General features: G+C 55.4%; 1 protein-coding gene across 1 annotated transcript in view; it reads right to left on the bottom strand.

Moving 5' to 3' along the window:
* The window catches only part of malt2 (MALT paracaspase 2), a 98,539-nt gene that overhangs the window by 30,125 nt on the left and 54,159 nt on the right, over positions 1 to 14,255 (bottom strand). Inside the window, exons 9-12 of the mRNA XM_070860868.1 lie at positions 7,132 to 7,335; positions 6,244 to 6,421; positions 4,239 to 4,313; positions 2,683 to 2,810 (exon numbers count right to left, since the gene is read on the bottom strand). Coding sequence (XP_070716969.1) covers positions 2,683 to 2,810; positions 4,239 to 4,313; positions 6,244 to 6,421; positions 7,132 to 7,335 — 585 coding nt within the window. The remainder of the gene's footprint in view (positions 1 to 2,682; positions 2,811 to 4,238; positions 4,314 to 6,243; positions 6,422 to 7,131; positions 7,336 to 14,255) is intronic.

Raw genomic sequence — 14,255 nt, 5'->3', positions numbered from 1 at the left:
CCCAGAGGGTTGTGAATCTGTGGAATTCTCTGCCCAAGGAAGCAGTTGAGGCTAGCTCATTGAATGTTTTCAAGTCAAAGATAGATAGATTTTTAACCAATAAGGAAATTAAGGGTTACGGGGAGAGGGCGGGTAAGTGGAGCTGAGTCCACGACCAGATCAGCCATGATCTTATTGAATGGCGGGGCAGGCTCGAGGAGCTAGATGGCCTACTCCTGTTCCTAATTCTTATGTTCTTATGTTAACGGACAGAAAAACAGAGACTCGGAATAAATGGGTCATTTTCGGGTTAGGAGGCTATAACTAGAGGGGCACAGCAAGGATCAGTGCTTGGGCCTCAGCTATTTACAATCTATATCAATGACATAGATGAGGGGACCGTGTGTAATATATTCAAGTTTGCTGACGATACAAAGCTAGGTGGAAAAGTAAGTTGTGAGGAGGACGTAAAGAGGCTCCAAAGGGATATAAACAGGCCAAGTGAGTGGGCAAGAACATGGCAGGTGGAATATAATGTGGGGAAATGTGAAGTTATCCACTTTAGTAGGAAAAATAGAAAAGCAGAATATTTTTTAAATGGTGAGAGATTGAGAAATGTTGGTATTCTGGTATTCGTGTCCTTGTACACGAATCACAGAAAGTTAACATGTAGGTACAGCAAGCAATAATAAAACAAATGGTATGTTGGACTTTATTAAAAAAGGTTTGGCGTATAAGAGTAAAGAAGTCACTGCAAATTACATAGGCTTTGGTGAGACCACACTTGGAGTACTGTGCACAGTTTTGGTCTCCTTACCCAAGGAAGGATATACTTGCCTTGGAGGGAGTGCAACAAAGGTTCACGAGACTGATTCCTGGGATGAAGTGATTGGCCTATGAGGAGAGATTGAGTAGACTAGGCCTATATTTCCTAGAGTTTACAAGAATGATCTCATTAAAACATAAAATTCAAGGGGCTTGACAGGGTAGATGCTGGGAGGATGTTTCCTCTGGCTGAGGAGTCTAGAACAAGGGGTCACAGTCTCAGACTAATGGGTCAGCCATTTAGGACTGAGATGAGGAGAAATTTCTTCACTTGGAGGGTGGTGAATCTTTGGAATTCTCTACCCCAGAAAGCTGTGGAGGTTCAGTCGTTGAGTATATTCAAGACAGAGATCGACAGATTTTTGGATACTAAGGGAACCAACGGATATGGGGATAGTGTGGGAAGGTGGAGTTGATGTAGAAGATCAGCCATGAACTGTATGACAGAGCAGGCTCAAGGGGCTGAATGGCCTACTCCTGCTCCTACTTCTTATGTTCTTATGAAAGGGTAAGAGAGAAAGCAAGAGGGATAACAGAGACATTGAGCAGGAGAGGGGAGAAAGGAAGTCAGACGGGGAGACAAAGACAGAGAAAGGATGTGAAAAAGAGAGCTAGAGGCAGGGAGAAGGGAGGGAAAAGGGAAAAAAAACATTGTTCGTTACCAGCTAAATGCTGGAATTGGGAAAGGCCTATAAGTAAATTGTCTATCCCTTGGAGATGCACTGCATGGCGATTTGCATGGGGAAAGAGAATGAGGGATTTCACTTCCTACGTTAACAGAGAGAGAGAGAGAGAATGAGGCTGAGGAGTAAGAATTATATAATCAGCAGACAGGAAGTGAATTATATCACTTTGAGACTTGAACCAGACGAGAAACTAAAACTTTGAGGTATTGTAATAGGGAACTAGAGGATTCGGTGGGCAGACTTAACAGAGTAAATTAAACCGTGAAGCTGGTCTAAATAAAGCAGCGTTACTATGGCAGCAGGCTAGAGACATGTCACATGCCCTTCCTGTTGGGACAGGAAATCTCAGTGCAGTGAAACTCTGAACATAAAAGCTCTGCAGACGGCTCAATGTTTAAATGCATCACTCATGCTGTTGAACTGTACAGAGGTTCAATCCCCGGTCTGTACTCAGCTGACCAATCCAAGCTGGGGCAGGGTGAAGGATCTCAATTAAGGAAGGAAAAATCAGCCAGGTATCCCACGCCTGATCACTATCCATGATCCCACTAACGGGGAGTGGGTAACCAATGAGAAAAGGTCACCTACGATTGCTGCCCTCCTTAAATAGGCTTAAACATCACTTTCCAAATTAAGAATGACCATTTGAACAAGATACTGGAGAACCCCTGGTGCCCGCGAGACTGTACCCGGGCATGGGCTGGCACCTGTGGGGGGGAGGAGGTGCAAATTGCAGGATGGGAAGAAACTGCTCATCCTCCTTTGCTCTGGAGACTCTGAAGTCACCATGTGTGTCAGCAGAAACTCTTTCCTATCGGTTTGGATGGGCCAAATCCAAATCCTGTTGGGGATTAGGGTCAGTAGATAACCAGGGGTCACAGTTCACACCCTCACCCGTACACCAATGAGAGGGGTGTAGCTCCCAGTATCAGCACGAATGGATACATATACCACAAAAGGCAGCCAATCCGTCGGGGAGATGGGAGGGGTATACCAGAATGGACAATTACAAGAGAGAATAATGACAGGTCTGTATTGAACGGGGGAATAAACAACCACCTATGTCAGCCATTCATAAAGCACAGGGATGGACTGGGAACTTTTCTGCTCTGTACAGCTCAGTTCCACAATGAGCAGAGACTTAACCCACTGGGTGGGGAGAGCTTTAATCTTTGTGTAAAACCGAACCCACCTTCTGCAACTTTATCCAGCAGGACAGTGATTTTTTCATCCTCCAATAAACGTTTCTTCAGGAAGCTGATGAAAATCCCGTTTGTAAGCTCCCCTTGGCTGATTTCATACGCCTCTGCATCCGGGCAACTGGAACAATTCAATAAATGACAAGCCCGCAGATCATTCATACTCGCTGAAATGTCAAGGGCTGATTATGCCCACTGCTCGGCCTCTCACTCCCCATTTACATTACAGCACTGAAGCCCGACTGGTGCCCAATGTGTGGAGTACCACCTGGACTGTGCCCGATTTGGGGAGCACCACCTGGACTGTGCCCGATGTGGGGACTTCCACATGGACTGTGCTCAATGTGGGGAGCACCACCTGGACTGTGCCCGATGTGGGGACTATCACCTGGACTGTGCCCGATGTGGGGACTATCACCTGGATTGTGCCCGATGTGGGGATCCTCACCTGGACTGTGCCCGATGTGGGGACCTCCACCTGGACTGTGCCCGACGTGGGGAGCACCACCTGGACTGTGCCCAATGTGGGGATCCTCACCTGGACTGTGCCCGACGTGGGGAGCACCACCTGGACTGTGCCCGATATGGGGGGAGCACCACCTGGACTGTGCCCGATGTGGGAGCCCCCCACCTGGACTGTGCCTGACGTGGGGAGCACCACCTGGACTGTGCCCGACGTGAGGAGCACCACCTGACTTGCACATTCCTTCCGCAGCCTCTGGACACAAAGTTCTGGGCACAACACGGACTGTACAGCCATCATTCCATCCGGGGCCATGTGTCTGCGGATCTCTTGGCCCTGTCCAGACTGTGAGGGTTTAACTTTGCCGGTCGGCCAGGATGGAGCGCTCCGCAGGCAAGGAGGTAAAACAATGCCTGCAACTATGTAGTAACTGCACAATCACCATTGCTGAGTGTTGCTGCCAACGCTGGTCCACAGTGTAAAGGGAGTAAACTGGGGAACGTGAGAAGCCAGTTCAAGTCGCAGGGCTGGAGGCAGTTCTGGACTGGGAGCAAAGTAACAAAGTCACTGGTCAGGCAGACAAGCTCCTCACTGCCCACTCTCAAGCCCCTGCCTTACCCTCATTAGTGTCAAGCCGTGGCTCAATGGTCGCACTCTCGCCTGAGTCAGCACGTTGTGGGTTCCAGTCCAATGTGGGAACACGGTGGCCATATGCGTTCAGCAAGCTCCAACAAATAGCAATGTGTTAATAACCAGATAAGCTGTTTTACTGATGTTGGTTGAGGGATAAATATTGGCCAGGACACAGGGCATAACTCCCCTGTTCTTCTTCAAAATAGTGCCATGGGATCTTTTACATCCCCCTGAGAGGGCAGACGGGGCCTCGGTTTCACGCCTCATCTGAAAGACGGCACCTCCGACAGTGCAGCACTCCCTCAGCACTGCACTGGACTGTCAGCCTAGACTTTTGTGCTCAAGTCTCTGGAGTGAGACTTGAACCCACAACCTTCTGACTCAGAGGCGAGGGTGCTACCCACTAAGCCATGGCTAAATTTAGAGAGGATAAAGAAAAGGTGAACTGCTTACGTGGCATAACCATAGACAATATTTGCTGTGACTCTCAAGGCTCCCATTTGTGGAATGATTTCATCATGCATGTTCCTGCGAAGGCAGAATTACAAAGTCCTTACAGTCATATTTATATCTCCTTTGGACCCATTTTTAGTTTCTACACTTGGCCCATTATCAGCCCATTTTGCGTTGTACCATTTGTCATTTAATCACTTCTATCACAGACCTCTGCCCTCTGTTCTTTCCTTCCACTCCACCCCCTCATTTTCCTGTCACTGTATCTGCTGTTCATCTCTAACATCTTTCAGTTCTGACCAAAGGTCATCAGCCTGAAATGTTACCTGTTTCTCTCTCCACACATGCTGCCTGACCTGTTGAGTGTTTCCAGCATTTCCTGTTTATATTCCTTTTATCTCCCTGAAGCTGTTATAACTTTATTTTTCCCAGCGAAGTTTATGCTGATCAAGGTGAGGGATGTTAGGCAATGGGGAATGAAACAGGCAAACTCTCCTCCCAACTCGAAATGGGCATGGGTCTCTCCTTCGTGGGCAGTCCCTCAGGGTCAAGGATGACTTGTTTCCACACTAATACGAGTTCTCAGGTGACTGATGAGTCCAATGCGGGACCTACAGTCTCTGTTATAGGTGGGGCCGATGGTGGTTGGAGGGATGGGTGAGTGGGGTGCTTGGGTTGTCGTGCGCTCCGTCCGCTGTCTGCACTTGGTCTCCGCCTGCTCCCGGCGAAGAGACTCGAGGTGTTCAGCGCCTTCCTGAATGCTCTTCCTCCAATTTGGGCGGTCTTGGGTCAGGGATTCCCAGGTGTCGGTGGGGATGTTGCACTTTTATCAAGGAGGCGTTGAAGGTGTCCTTGAAGCGCTTCCTCTGCCCATCTGGGACTCGCTTGCCGTGTCGGAGCTCTGAGTAGAGCGCTTGTTTTGGGAGTCTAGTATCAGGCATGCAGACGATGTGGCCCATCCATCGGAGCTGATCGAGTGTGGTCAGTGCTTCACTGCTGGGGATGTTGGCCTGAGCGAGAACACTGACATTGGTGCGTCTATCCTGCCAGTGGATTTGCAGGATCTTGCAGAGGGCAGCATTGGTGGTGCTTCTCCAGTGCTTTGAGGTGCCTGCTGTATATAGTCCATTTCTCTGAACCATAATAGGAGGGTAAATATCACTACTGCTCTGTAGACAATGAGCTTGGTGCCGGGTTTGAGGTCCTGGGCTTCAAACACTCTCTTCTTCAGGCGACCGAAGGCCGCACTGGCACATTGAAGGTGGTGTTGGACTTCGTCATCAACATCTGCCCTTGTTGACAGTAAGCTCCCGAGGTATGGAAAATGATCCACGTTGTCAAAGGCCTCATCATGGATCTTGATAATTGGGGGCAGTGCTGTGTGACAGGGGCAGGTTGGCAGAGGACATTTGTCTTACAGATGTTTAGTGTAAGGCCCATACTCTCGTGTTGACGATGGTTTGGAGTCAACCTCCAAGTGTGTGCAGACACAAGCGTACTGTAATTCAATGACAGAGGATGGGATGACCTTGGATCTGGACTGGAGGCGATGCAGGGCGTGGGTCTACAGCACAGTTGCCCCCTGATTTGGCAGTAAAGTAACAATCTCACTTAGAGATGCCACAGGATGTTTGATAAGGAAATTAAAAAAAATCATACCAGGCAATAAGAGATGTTCTTCAGAGGGTGGGGCAGATGCACATTGTTGGAGCAGAGTGCAAGGGGTTTTAAGCAGCTTTTATAATGCTGCCCAAGTCATGGGAGAGGGAGAAAACTGCACTGCTCTCCTGCAGTTAGCTGTGAATTGTGTAGCCTGTCAGTCCCTAACCTGGCTGCAGAGTGAGACAGTGTAGAGAGAGCTTTGCTCTGTATCTAACCCATGCTATACCTGGCCTAAGAGTGTCTGATGCTGACTCTGTACCATTCCCCAGCATTGAGTCCCCTCCTTGCTGAACACAGAAATTCATTAGAATGAGTTTAAGAATGAAATGTTCCTTTTCCACACCTTTTGCGACACATGTCGAGGAGGAAGACATTCAGCCCTGTATGTTTCTCCTGCATCAGCTGCAGAATGTTCTGGACACACAGGCAGTGTTCGGATGTGTAGGAGCCCGGAGCATCGATAGGAACCATGAAGCTGTTCCCATAGTTTTCATATCCATGGCCAGCGAAGTAAAGCAAACCTGAGGAGAATGTGAATGATCAGCTATTCCTGCATCACTCCCAACTCCATCCCAAACACATGCACCCCGCGTCACACCCAACTCCATCCCCACAGCAGACACCCTGCGTCACACCCGACTCCATCCCCACAGCAGACACCCTGCGTCACACCCGACTCCATCCCCACAGCAGACACCCTGCGTCACACCCGACTCCATCCCCACAGCAGACACCCTGCGTCACACCCAACTCCGTCCCCAAACACAGGCACCCTGCGTCACACCCAACTCCATCCCCCCCACTAAACACAGAGACCCTGTGTCACAACCCCCCCCCCCATTGTCCCCACAACATACTACGTTCAGACTGGCTCTGAGTTCAATCCCCAGACTGTGCTAAGTTAGCTGATCTGAACTCGAGCTGCAATAAGTGGTGCGTCAATTGATCTCAGCACCACCTGGTTAGCGAGCAGAAAATCCGGCCGATTGCTTATCCAGTAACTCCTGCTGAGAAGCGAGTGTCTGAACACCGGTTTAGTACAGGATCAGGTTTGACTTTGATGCCCCTAACCTGGTCAAATACCCTGGCGACACTCAAGGAATGAAGAACATTTAACTAACTGCTGGAGCCCGTGGAACTGTGCCCAGCTTCAGGAGAGGAGGGGAGGAACCGGAAAGTGGGGGGAGGGAACCTGTTTGTGTCTGGGTTGGAAGAGCTAATGGGTAGGTACCATACACTCCCTTGTCAAGAAGCAGCAAGAATTCGTTGACAGCTCTGTGCATCTCGAGTCTGGTGAGGTCGAGCAGGGACACAACCTTGAAGTCGAGCTGTCGGAGGAGGTTTGTGAGTTCATGCACATCCACCATTGGAGCCTTTAGCTGCTTGTGGTGTAAATAATTCATGTTCCCCATCAGCAGGGCCACCTTGTCCGTTGCTGAAAAAAACAAGGAGTGAGTGAGCATTTTGGAGCGGCATTGCAAGCCTCCTATGTATTGTCTGAAAATGTCATGTTGATCAAGGTCAGCAATAGAACACTTCAGGCTTTCGGTGTCAGCATCAAACAGGTAGAGCATGGGTTGGAGTTCAGAGTGAAGTTTCTGCGTCTCTTCCCAACAATCTAACTCGGTCCCAAGCTCAGGAAGTGCAACCTTGTGCGAACTGGGGGCATTTTTGAACTGCGGATCCAGGCCCACTGACACCGACCAAATTCATTTCAGGTAAGAACATTCCCTTCAGTGTGGGCTAGATTTAAACCAAGGTCCCCAAGGACCAGCGTCTAACCCACTGGGTCACCAACATTCCCCCTAAGCTGGGCAACCATGCAGTGATCGGGGGTCCCGTGCAACGATCAGGAGGTCCCACGCAGTGATCGGGAGGTCCTGCGCAGTGACGGGGGTCCCGTGCAGTGGCTGGGGGGTCCCGTGCAGCGGCGGACGGGATCCCGCGCAATGATGGGGGGTCCCGCACAACGATGGGGGGGGTCCCGCACAGTGATTGGGAGATCCCACGCAGTGATCGGGAGGTCCCATGCAGTGATTGGGAGATCCCACGCAGTGATCGGGGGTCCCCATGCAGTGATCGGGGGTTTCCGTGCAGTGATCGGGAGGTCCCACGCAGTGATCGGGGGTTCCCACGCAGTGATCGGGAGGTCCCATGCAGTGATCGGGGGTTCCCACGCAGTGATCGGGAGGTCCCATGCAGTGATCAGGAGGTCCCATGCAGTGATCGGGGGTTCCCACGCAGTGATCGGGAGGTCCCGTGCAGTGATCGGGGGTTCCCACGCAATGATTAGGAGGTCCCATGCAGTGATCGGGAGGTCCCATGCAGTGATCGGGGGTTCCCACGCAGTGATCGGGAGGTCCCATGCAGTGATCGGGGGTTCCCACGCAGTGATCAGGAGGTCCCATGCAGTGATCGGGGGTTCCCACGCAAAGATTGGGAGGTCCCATTCAGTGATCGGGAGGTCCCGTGCAGTGATCGGGGATTCTCATGCAGTGATCGGGAGGTCCCGTGCAGTGATCGGGGGTTCCCATGCAGTGATCGGGAGGTCCCGTGCAGTGATCGGGGGTTCCCATGCAGTGATCAGGAGGTCCCATGCAGTGATCAGGGGTTCCCATGCAGTGAGCGGGAGGTCCCATGCAGTGATTGGGGGTTCCCACGCAATGATCGGGTGGTCCCAAGCAGTGATCGGGAGGTCCCATGCAGTGATCGGAGGTCCCATGCAGTGATCGGGAGGTCCCGTGCAGTGATCGGGGGTTCCCGTGCAGTGATCGTGAGGTCCCGTGCAGTGATCGGGGGTTCCCATGCAGTGATCGGGAGGTCCCATGCAGTGATCGGGGGTTCCCACGCAATGATCGGGGTTTCCCATGCAGTGATCGGGAGGTCCCATGCAGTGATCGGGAGGTCCCGTGCAGTGATCGAGGGTTCCCGTGCAGTGATCGGGGGTTCCCACGCAGTGATCGGGGGTTCCCACGCAGTGATCGGGAGGTCCCATGCAGTGATCAGGGGTTCCCACGCAGTGATCGGGAGGTCCCATGCAGTGATCGGGGGTTCCCACGCAATGACCGGGAGGTCCCACGCAGTGATCGGGAGGTCCCATGCAGTGATCGGGGGTTCCCACGCAGTGATCGAGGGTTCCCACGCAGTGATCGGGGGTTCCAGTGATCGGGAGGTCCCGTGCAGTGATCGGGGGTTCCCACGCAATGATTGGGAGGTCCCATGCAGTGATCGGGAGGTCCCATGCAGTGATCGGGGGTTCCCACGCAGTGATCGGGAGGTCCCATGCAGTGATCGGGGGTTCCCACGCAGTGATCAGGAGGTCCCATGCAGTGATCGGGGGTTCCCACGCAAAGATTGGGAGGTCCCATTCAGTGATCGGGAGGTCCCGTGCAGTGATCGGGGATTCTCATGCAGTGATCGGGAGGTCCCGTGCAGTGATCGGGGGTTCCCATGCAGTGATCGGGAGGTCCCGTGCAGTGATCGGGGGTTCCCATGCAGTGATCAGGAGGTCCCATGCAGTGATCAGGGGTTCCCACGCAGTGATCGGGAGGTCCCATGCAGTGATTGGGGGTTCTCACGCAATGATCGGGAGGTCCCAAGCAGTGATCGGGAGGTCCCATGCAGTGATCGGAGGTCCCATGCAGTGATCGGGAGGTCCCGTGCAGTGATCGGGGGTTCCCACGCAATGATTGGGAGGTCCCATGCAGTGATCGGGAGGTCCCATGCAGTGATCGGGGGTTCCCACGCAGTGATCGGGAGGTCCCATGCAGTGATCGGGGGTTCCCACGCAGTGATCAGGAGGTCCCATGCAGTGATCGGGGGTTCCCACGCAGTGATCAGGAGGTCCCATGCAGTGATCGGGGGTTCCCACGCAAAGATTGGGAGGTCCCATTCAGTGATCGGGAGGTCCCGTGCAGTGATCGGGGATTCTCATGCAGTGATCGGGAGGTCCCGTGCAGTGATCGGGGGCTCCCATGCAGTGATCGGGAGGTCCCGTGCAGTGATCGGGGGTTCCCATGCAGTGATCAGGAGGTCCCATGCAGTGATCAGGGGTTCCCATGCAGTGATCGGGAGGTCCCATGCAGTGATTGGGGGTTCCCACGCAATGATCGGGAGGTCCCAAGCAGTGATCGGGAGGTCCCATGCAGTGATCGGAGGTCCCATGCAGTGATCGGGAGGTCCCGTGCAGTGATCGGGGGTTCCCGTGCAGTGATCGTGAGGTCCCGTGCAGTGATCGGGGGTTACCATGCAGTGATCGGGAGGTCCCATGCAGTGATCGGGGGTTCCCACGCAATGATCGGGGTTTCCCATGCAGTGATCGGGAGGTCCCATGCAGTGATCGGGAGGTCCCGTGCAGTGATCGGGGGTTCCCGTGCAGTGATCGGGGGTTCCCATGCAGTGATCGGGGGTTCCCACGCAGTGATCGGGGGTTCCCACGCAGTGATCGGGAGGTCCCATGCAGTGATCAGGGGTTCCCACGCAGTGATCGGGAGGTCCCATGCAGTGATCGGGGGTTCCCACGCAATGACCGGGAGGTCCCACGCAGTGATCGGGAGGTCCCATGCAGTGATCGGGGGTCCCACGCAGTGATCGGGAGGTCCCGTGCAGTGATCGGGGGTTCCCACGCAATGATTGGGAGGTCCCATGCAGTGATCGGGAGGTCCCATGCAGTGATCGGGGGTTCCCACGCAGTGATCGGGAGGTCCCATGCAGTGATCGGGGGTTCCCACGCAGTGATCAGGAGGTCCCATGCAGTGATCGGGGGTTCCCACGCAAAGATTGGGAGGTCCCATTCAGTGATCGGGAGGTCCCGTGCAGTGATCGGGGATTCTCATGCAGTGATCGGGAGGTCCCGTGCAGTGATCGGGGGTTCCCATGCAGTGATCGGGAGGTCCCGTGCAGTGATCGGGGGTTCCCATGCAGTGATCAGGAGGTCCCATGCAGTGATCAGGGGTTCCCACGCAGTGATCGGGAGGTCCCATGCAGTGATTGGGGGTTCTCACGCAATGATCGGGAGGTCCCAAGCAGTGATCGGGAGGTCCCATGCAGTGATCGGAGGTCCCGTGCAGTGATCGGGAGGTCCCGTGCAGTGATCGGGGGTTCCCGTGCAGTGATCGTGAGGTCCCGTGCAGTGATCGGGGGTTCCCATGCAGTGATCGGGAGGTCCCATGCACTGATCGGGAGGTCCCATGCACTGATCGGGGGGTCCCACGCAGTGATCGGGGGTTCCCACGCAATGATCGGGGTTTCCCGTGCAGTGATCAGGAGGTCCCGTGCAGTGATCGGGAGGTCCCGTGCAGTGATCGGGGGTTCCCGTGCAGTGATCGGGGGTTCCCACGCAGTGATCGGGGGTTCCCACGCAGTGATCGGGGGTTCCCACGCAGTGATCGGGAGGTCCCATGCAGTGATCGGGGGTTCCCACGCAAAGATTGGGAGGTCCCATTCAGTGATCGGGAGGTCCCGTGCAGTGATCGGGGATTCTCATGCAGTGATCGGGAGGTCCCGTGCAGTGATCGGGGGTTCCCGTGCAGTGATCGGGAGGTCCCGTGCAGTGATCGGGGGTTCCCATGCAGTGATCAGGAGGTCCCATGCAGTGATCAGGGGTTCCCACGCAGTGATCGGGAGGTCCCATGCAGTGATTGGGGGTTCTCACGCAATGATCGGGAGGTCCCAAGCAGTGATCGGGAGGTCCCATGCAGTGATCGGAGGTCCCATGCAGTGATCGGGAGGTCCCGTGCAGTGATCGGGGGTTCCCACGCAATGATTGGGAGGTCCCATGCAGTGATCGGGAGGTCCCATGCAGTGATCGGGGGTTCCCACGCAGTGATCGGGAGGTCCCATGCAGTGATCGGGGGTTCCCACGCAGTGATCAGGAGGTCCCATGCAGTGATCGGGGGTTCCCACGCAGTGATCAGGAGGTCCCATGCAGTGATCGGGGGTTCCCACGCAAAGATTGGGAGGTCCCATTCAGTGATCGGGAGGTCCCGTGCAGTGATCGGGGATTCTCATGCAGTGATCGGGAGGTCCCGTGCAGTGATCGGGGGTTCCCATGCAGTGATCGGGAGGTCCCGTGCAGTGATCGGGGGTTCCCATGCAGTGATCAGGAGGTCCCATGCAGTGATCAGGGGTTCCCATGCAGTGATCGGGAGGTCCCATGCAGTGATTGGGGGTTCCCACGCAATGATCGGGAGGTCCCAAGCAGTGATCGGGAGGTCCCATGCAGTGATCGGAGGTCCCATGCAGTGATCGGGAGGTCCCGTGCAGTGATCGGGGGTTCCCGTGCAGTGATCGTGAGGTCCCGTGCAGTGATCGGGGGTTACCATGCAGTGATCGGGAGGTCCCATGCAGTGATCGGGGGTTCCCACGCAATGATCGGGGTTTCCCATGCAGTGATCGGGAGGTCCCATGCAGTGATCGGGAGGTCCCGTGCAGTGATCGGGGGTTCCCGTGCAGTGATCGGGGGTTCCCATGCAGTGATCGGGGGTTCCCACGCAGTGATCGGGGGTTCCCACGCAGTGATCGGGAGGTCCCATGCAGTGATCAGGGGTTCCCACGCAGTGATCGGGAGGTCCCATGCAGTGATCGGGGGTTCCCACGCAATGACCGGGAGGTCCCACGCAGTGATCGGGAGGTCCCATGCAGTGATCGGGGGTCCCACGCAGTGATCGGGGGTTCCCACGCAGTGATCGGGAGGTCCCGTGCAGTGATCGGGGGTTCCCACGCAATGATTGGGAGGTCCCATGCAGTGATCGGGAGGTCCCATGCAGTGATCGGGGGTTCCCACGCAGTGATCGGGAGGTCCCATGCAGTGATCGGGGGTTCCCACGCAGTGATCAGGAGGTCCCATGCAGTGATCGGGGGTTCCCACGCAAAGATTGGGAGGTCCCATTCAGTGATCGGGAGGTCCCGTGCAGTGATCGGGGATTCTCATGCAGTGATCGGGAGGTCCCGTGCAGTGATCGGGGGTTCCCATGCAGTGATCGGGAGGTCCCGTGCAGTGATCGGGGGTTCCCATGCAGTGATCAGGAGGTCCCATGCAGTGATCAGGGGTTCCCACGCAGTGATCGGGAGGTCCCATGCAGTGATTGGGGGTTCTCACGCAATGATCGGGAGGTCCCAAGCAGTGATCGGGAGGTCCCATGCAGTGATCGGAGGTCCCGTGCAGTGATCGGGAGGTCCCGTGCAGTGATCGGGGGTTCCCGTGCAGTGATCGTGAGGTCCCGTGCAGTGATCGGGGGTTCCCATGCAGTGATCGGGAGGTCCCATGCACTGATCGGGAGGTCCCATGCAGTGATCGGGGGGTCCCACGCAGTGATCGGGGGTTCCCACGCAATGATCGGGGTTTCCCATGCAGTGATCAGGAGGTCCCATGCAGTGATCGGGAGGTCCCGTGCAGTGATCGGGGGTTCCCGTGCAGTGATCGGGGGTTCCCACGCAGTGATCGGGGGTTCCCACGCAGTGATCGGGAGGTCCCATGCAGTGATCAGGGGTTCCCACGCAGTGATCGGGAGTTCCCATGCAGTGATCGGGGGTTCCCACGCAGTGATCGGGGGTTCCCACGCAGTGATCGGGGGTTCCCACGCAGTGATCGGGAGGTCCCGTGCAGTGATCGGGGGTTCCCACGCAATGATTGGGAGGTCCCATGCAGTGATCGGGAGGTCCCATGCAGTGATCGGGGGTTCCCACGCAGTGATCGGGAGGTCCCATGCAGTGATCGGGGGTTCCCACGCAGTGATCAGGAGGTCCCATGCAGTGATCGGGGGTTCCCACGCAAAGATTGGGAGGTCCCATTCAGTGATCGGGAGGTCCCGTGCAGTGATCGGGGATTCTCATGCAGTGATCGGGAGGTCCCGTGCAGTGATCGGGGGTTCCCATGCAGTGATCGGGAGGTCCCGTGCAGTGATCGGGGGTTCCCATGCAGTGATCAGGAGGTCCCATGCAGTGATCAGGGGTTCCCACGCAGTGATCGGGAGGTCCCATGCAGTGATTGCGTGTTCTCACGCAATGATCGGGAGGTCCCAAGCAGTGATCGGGAGGTCCCATGCAGTGATCGGAGGTCCCGTGCAGTGATCGGGAGGTCCCGTGCAGTGATCGGGGGTTCCCGTGCAGTGATCGTGAGGTCCCGTGCAGTGATCGGGGGTTCCCATGCAGTGATCGGGAGGTCCCATGCACTGATCGGGAGGTCCCATGCAGTGATCGGGGGGTCCCACGCAGTGATCGGGGGTTCCCACGCAATGATCGGGGTTTCCCGTGCAGTGATCAGGAGGTCCCATGCAGTGATCGGGAGGTCCCGTGCAGTGATCGGGGGTTCCCGTGCAGTGATCGGGGGTTCCCACGCAGTGATCGGGGGTTCCC

Source organism: Pristiophorus japonicus, chromosome 18 (assembly GCF_044704955.1).
Source record: "Pristiophorus japonicus isolate sPriJap1 chromosome 18, sPriJap1.hap1, whole genome shotgun sequence".
NCBI lineage: Eukaryota > Metazoa > Chordata > Chondrichthyes > Pristiophoridae > Pristiophorus > Pristiophorus japonicus.
This window is presented reverse-complemented; position numbering and strand designations above follow the sequence as displayed.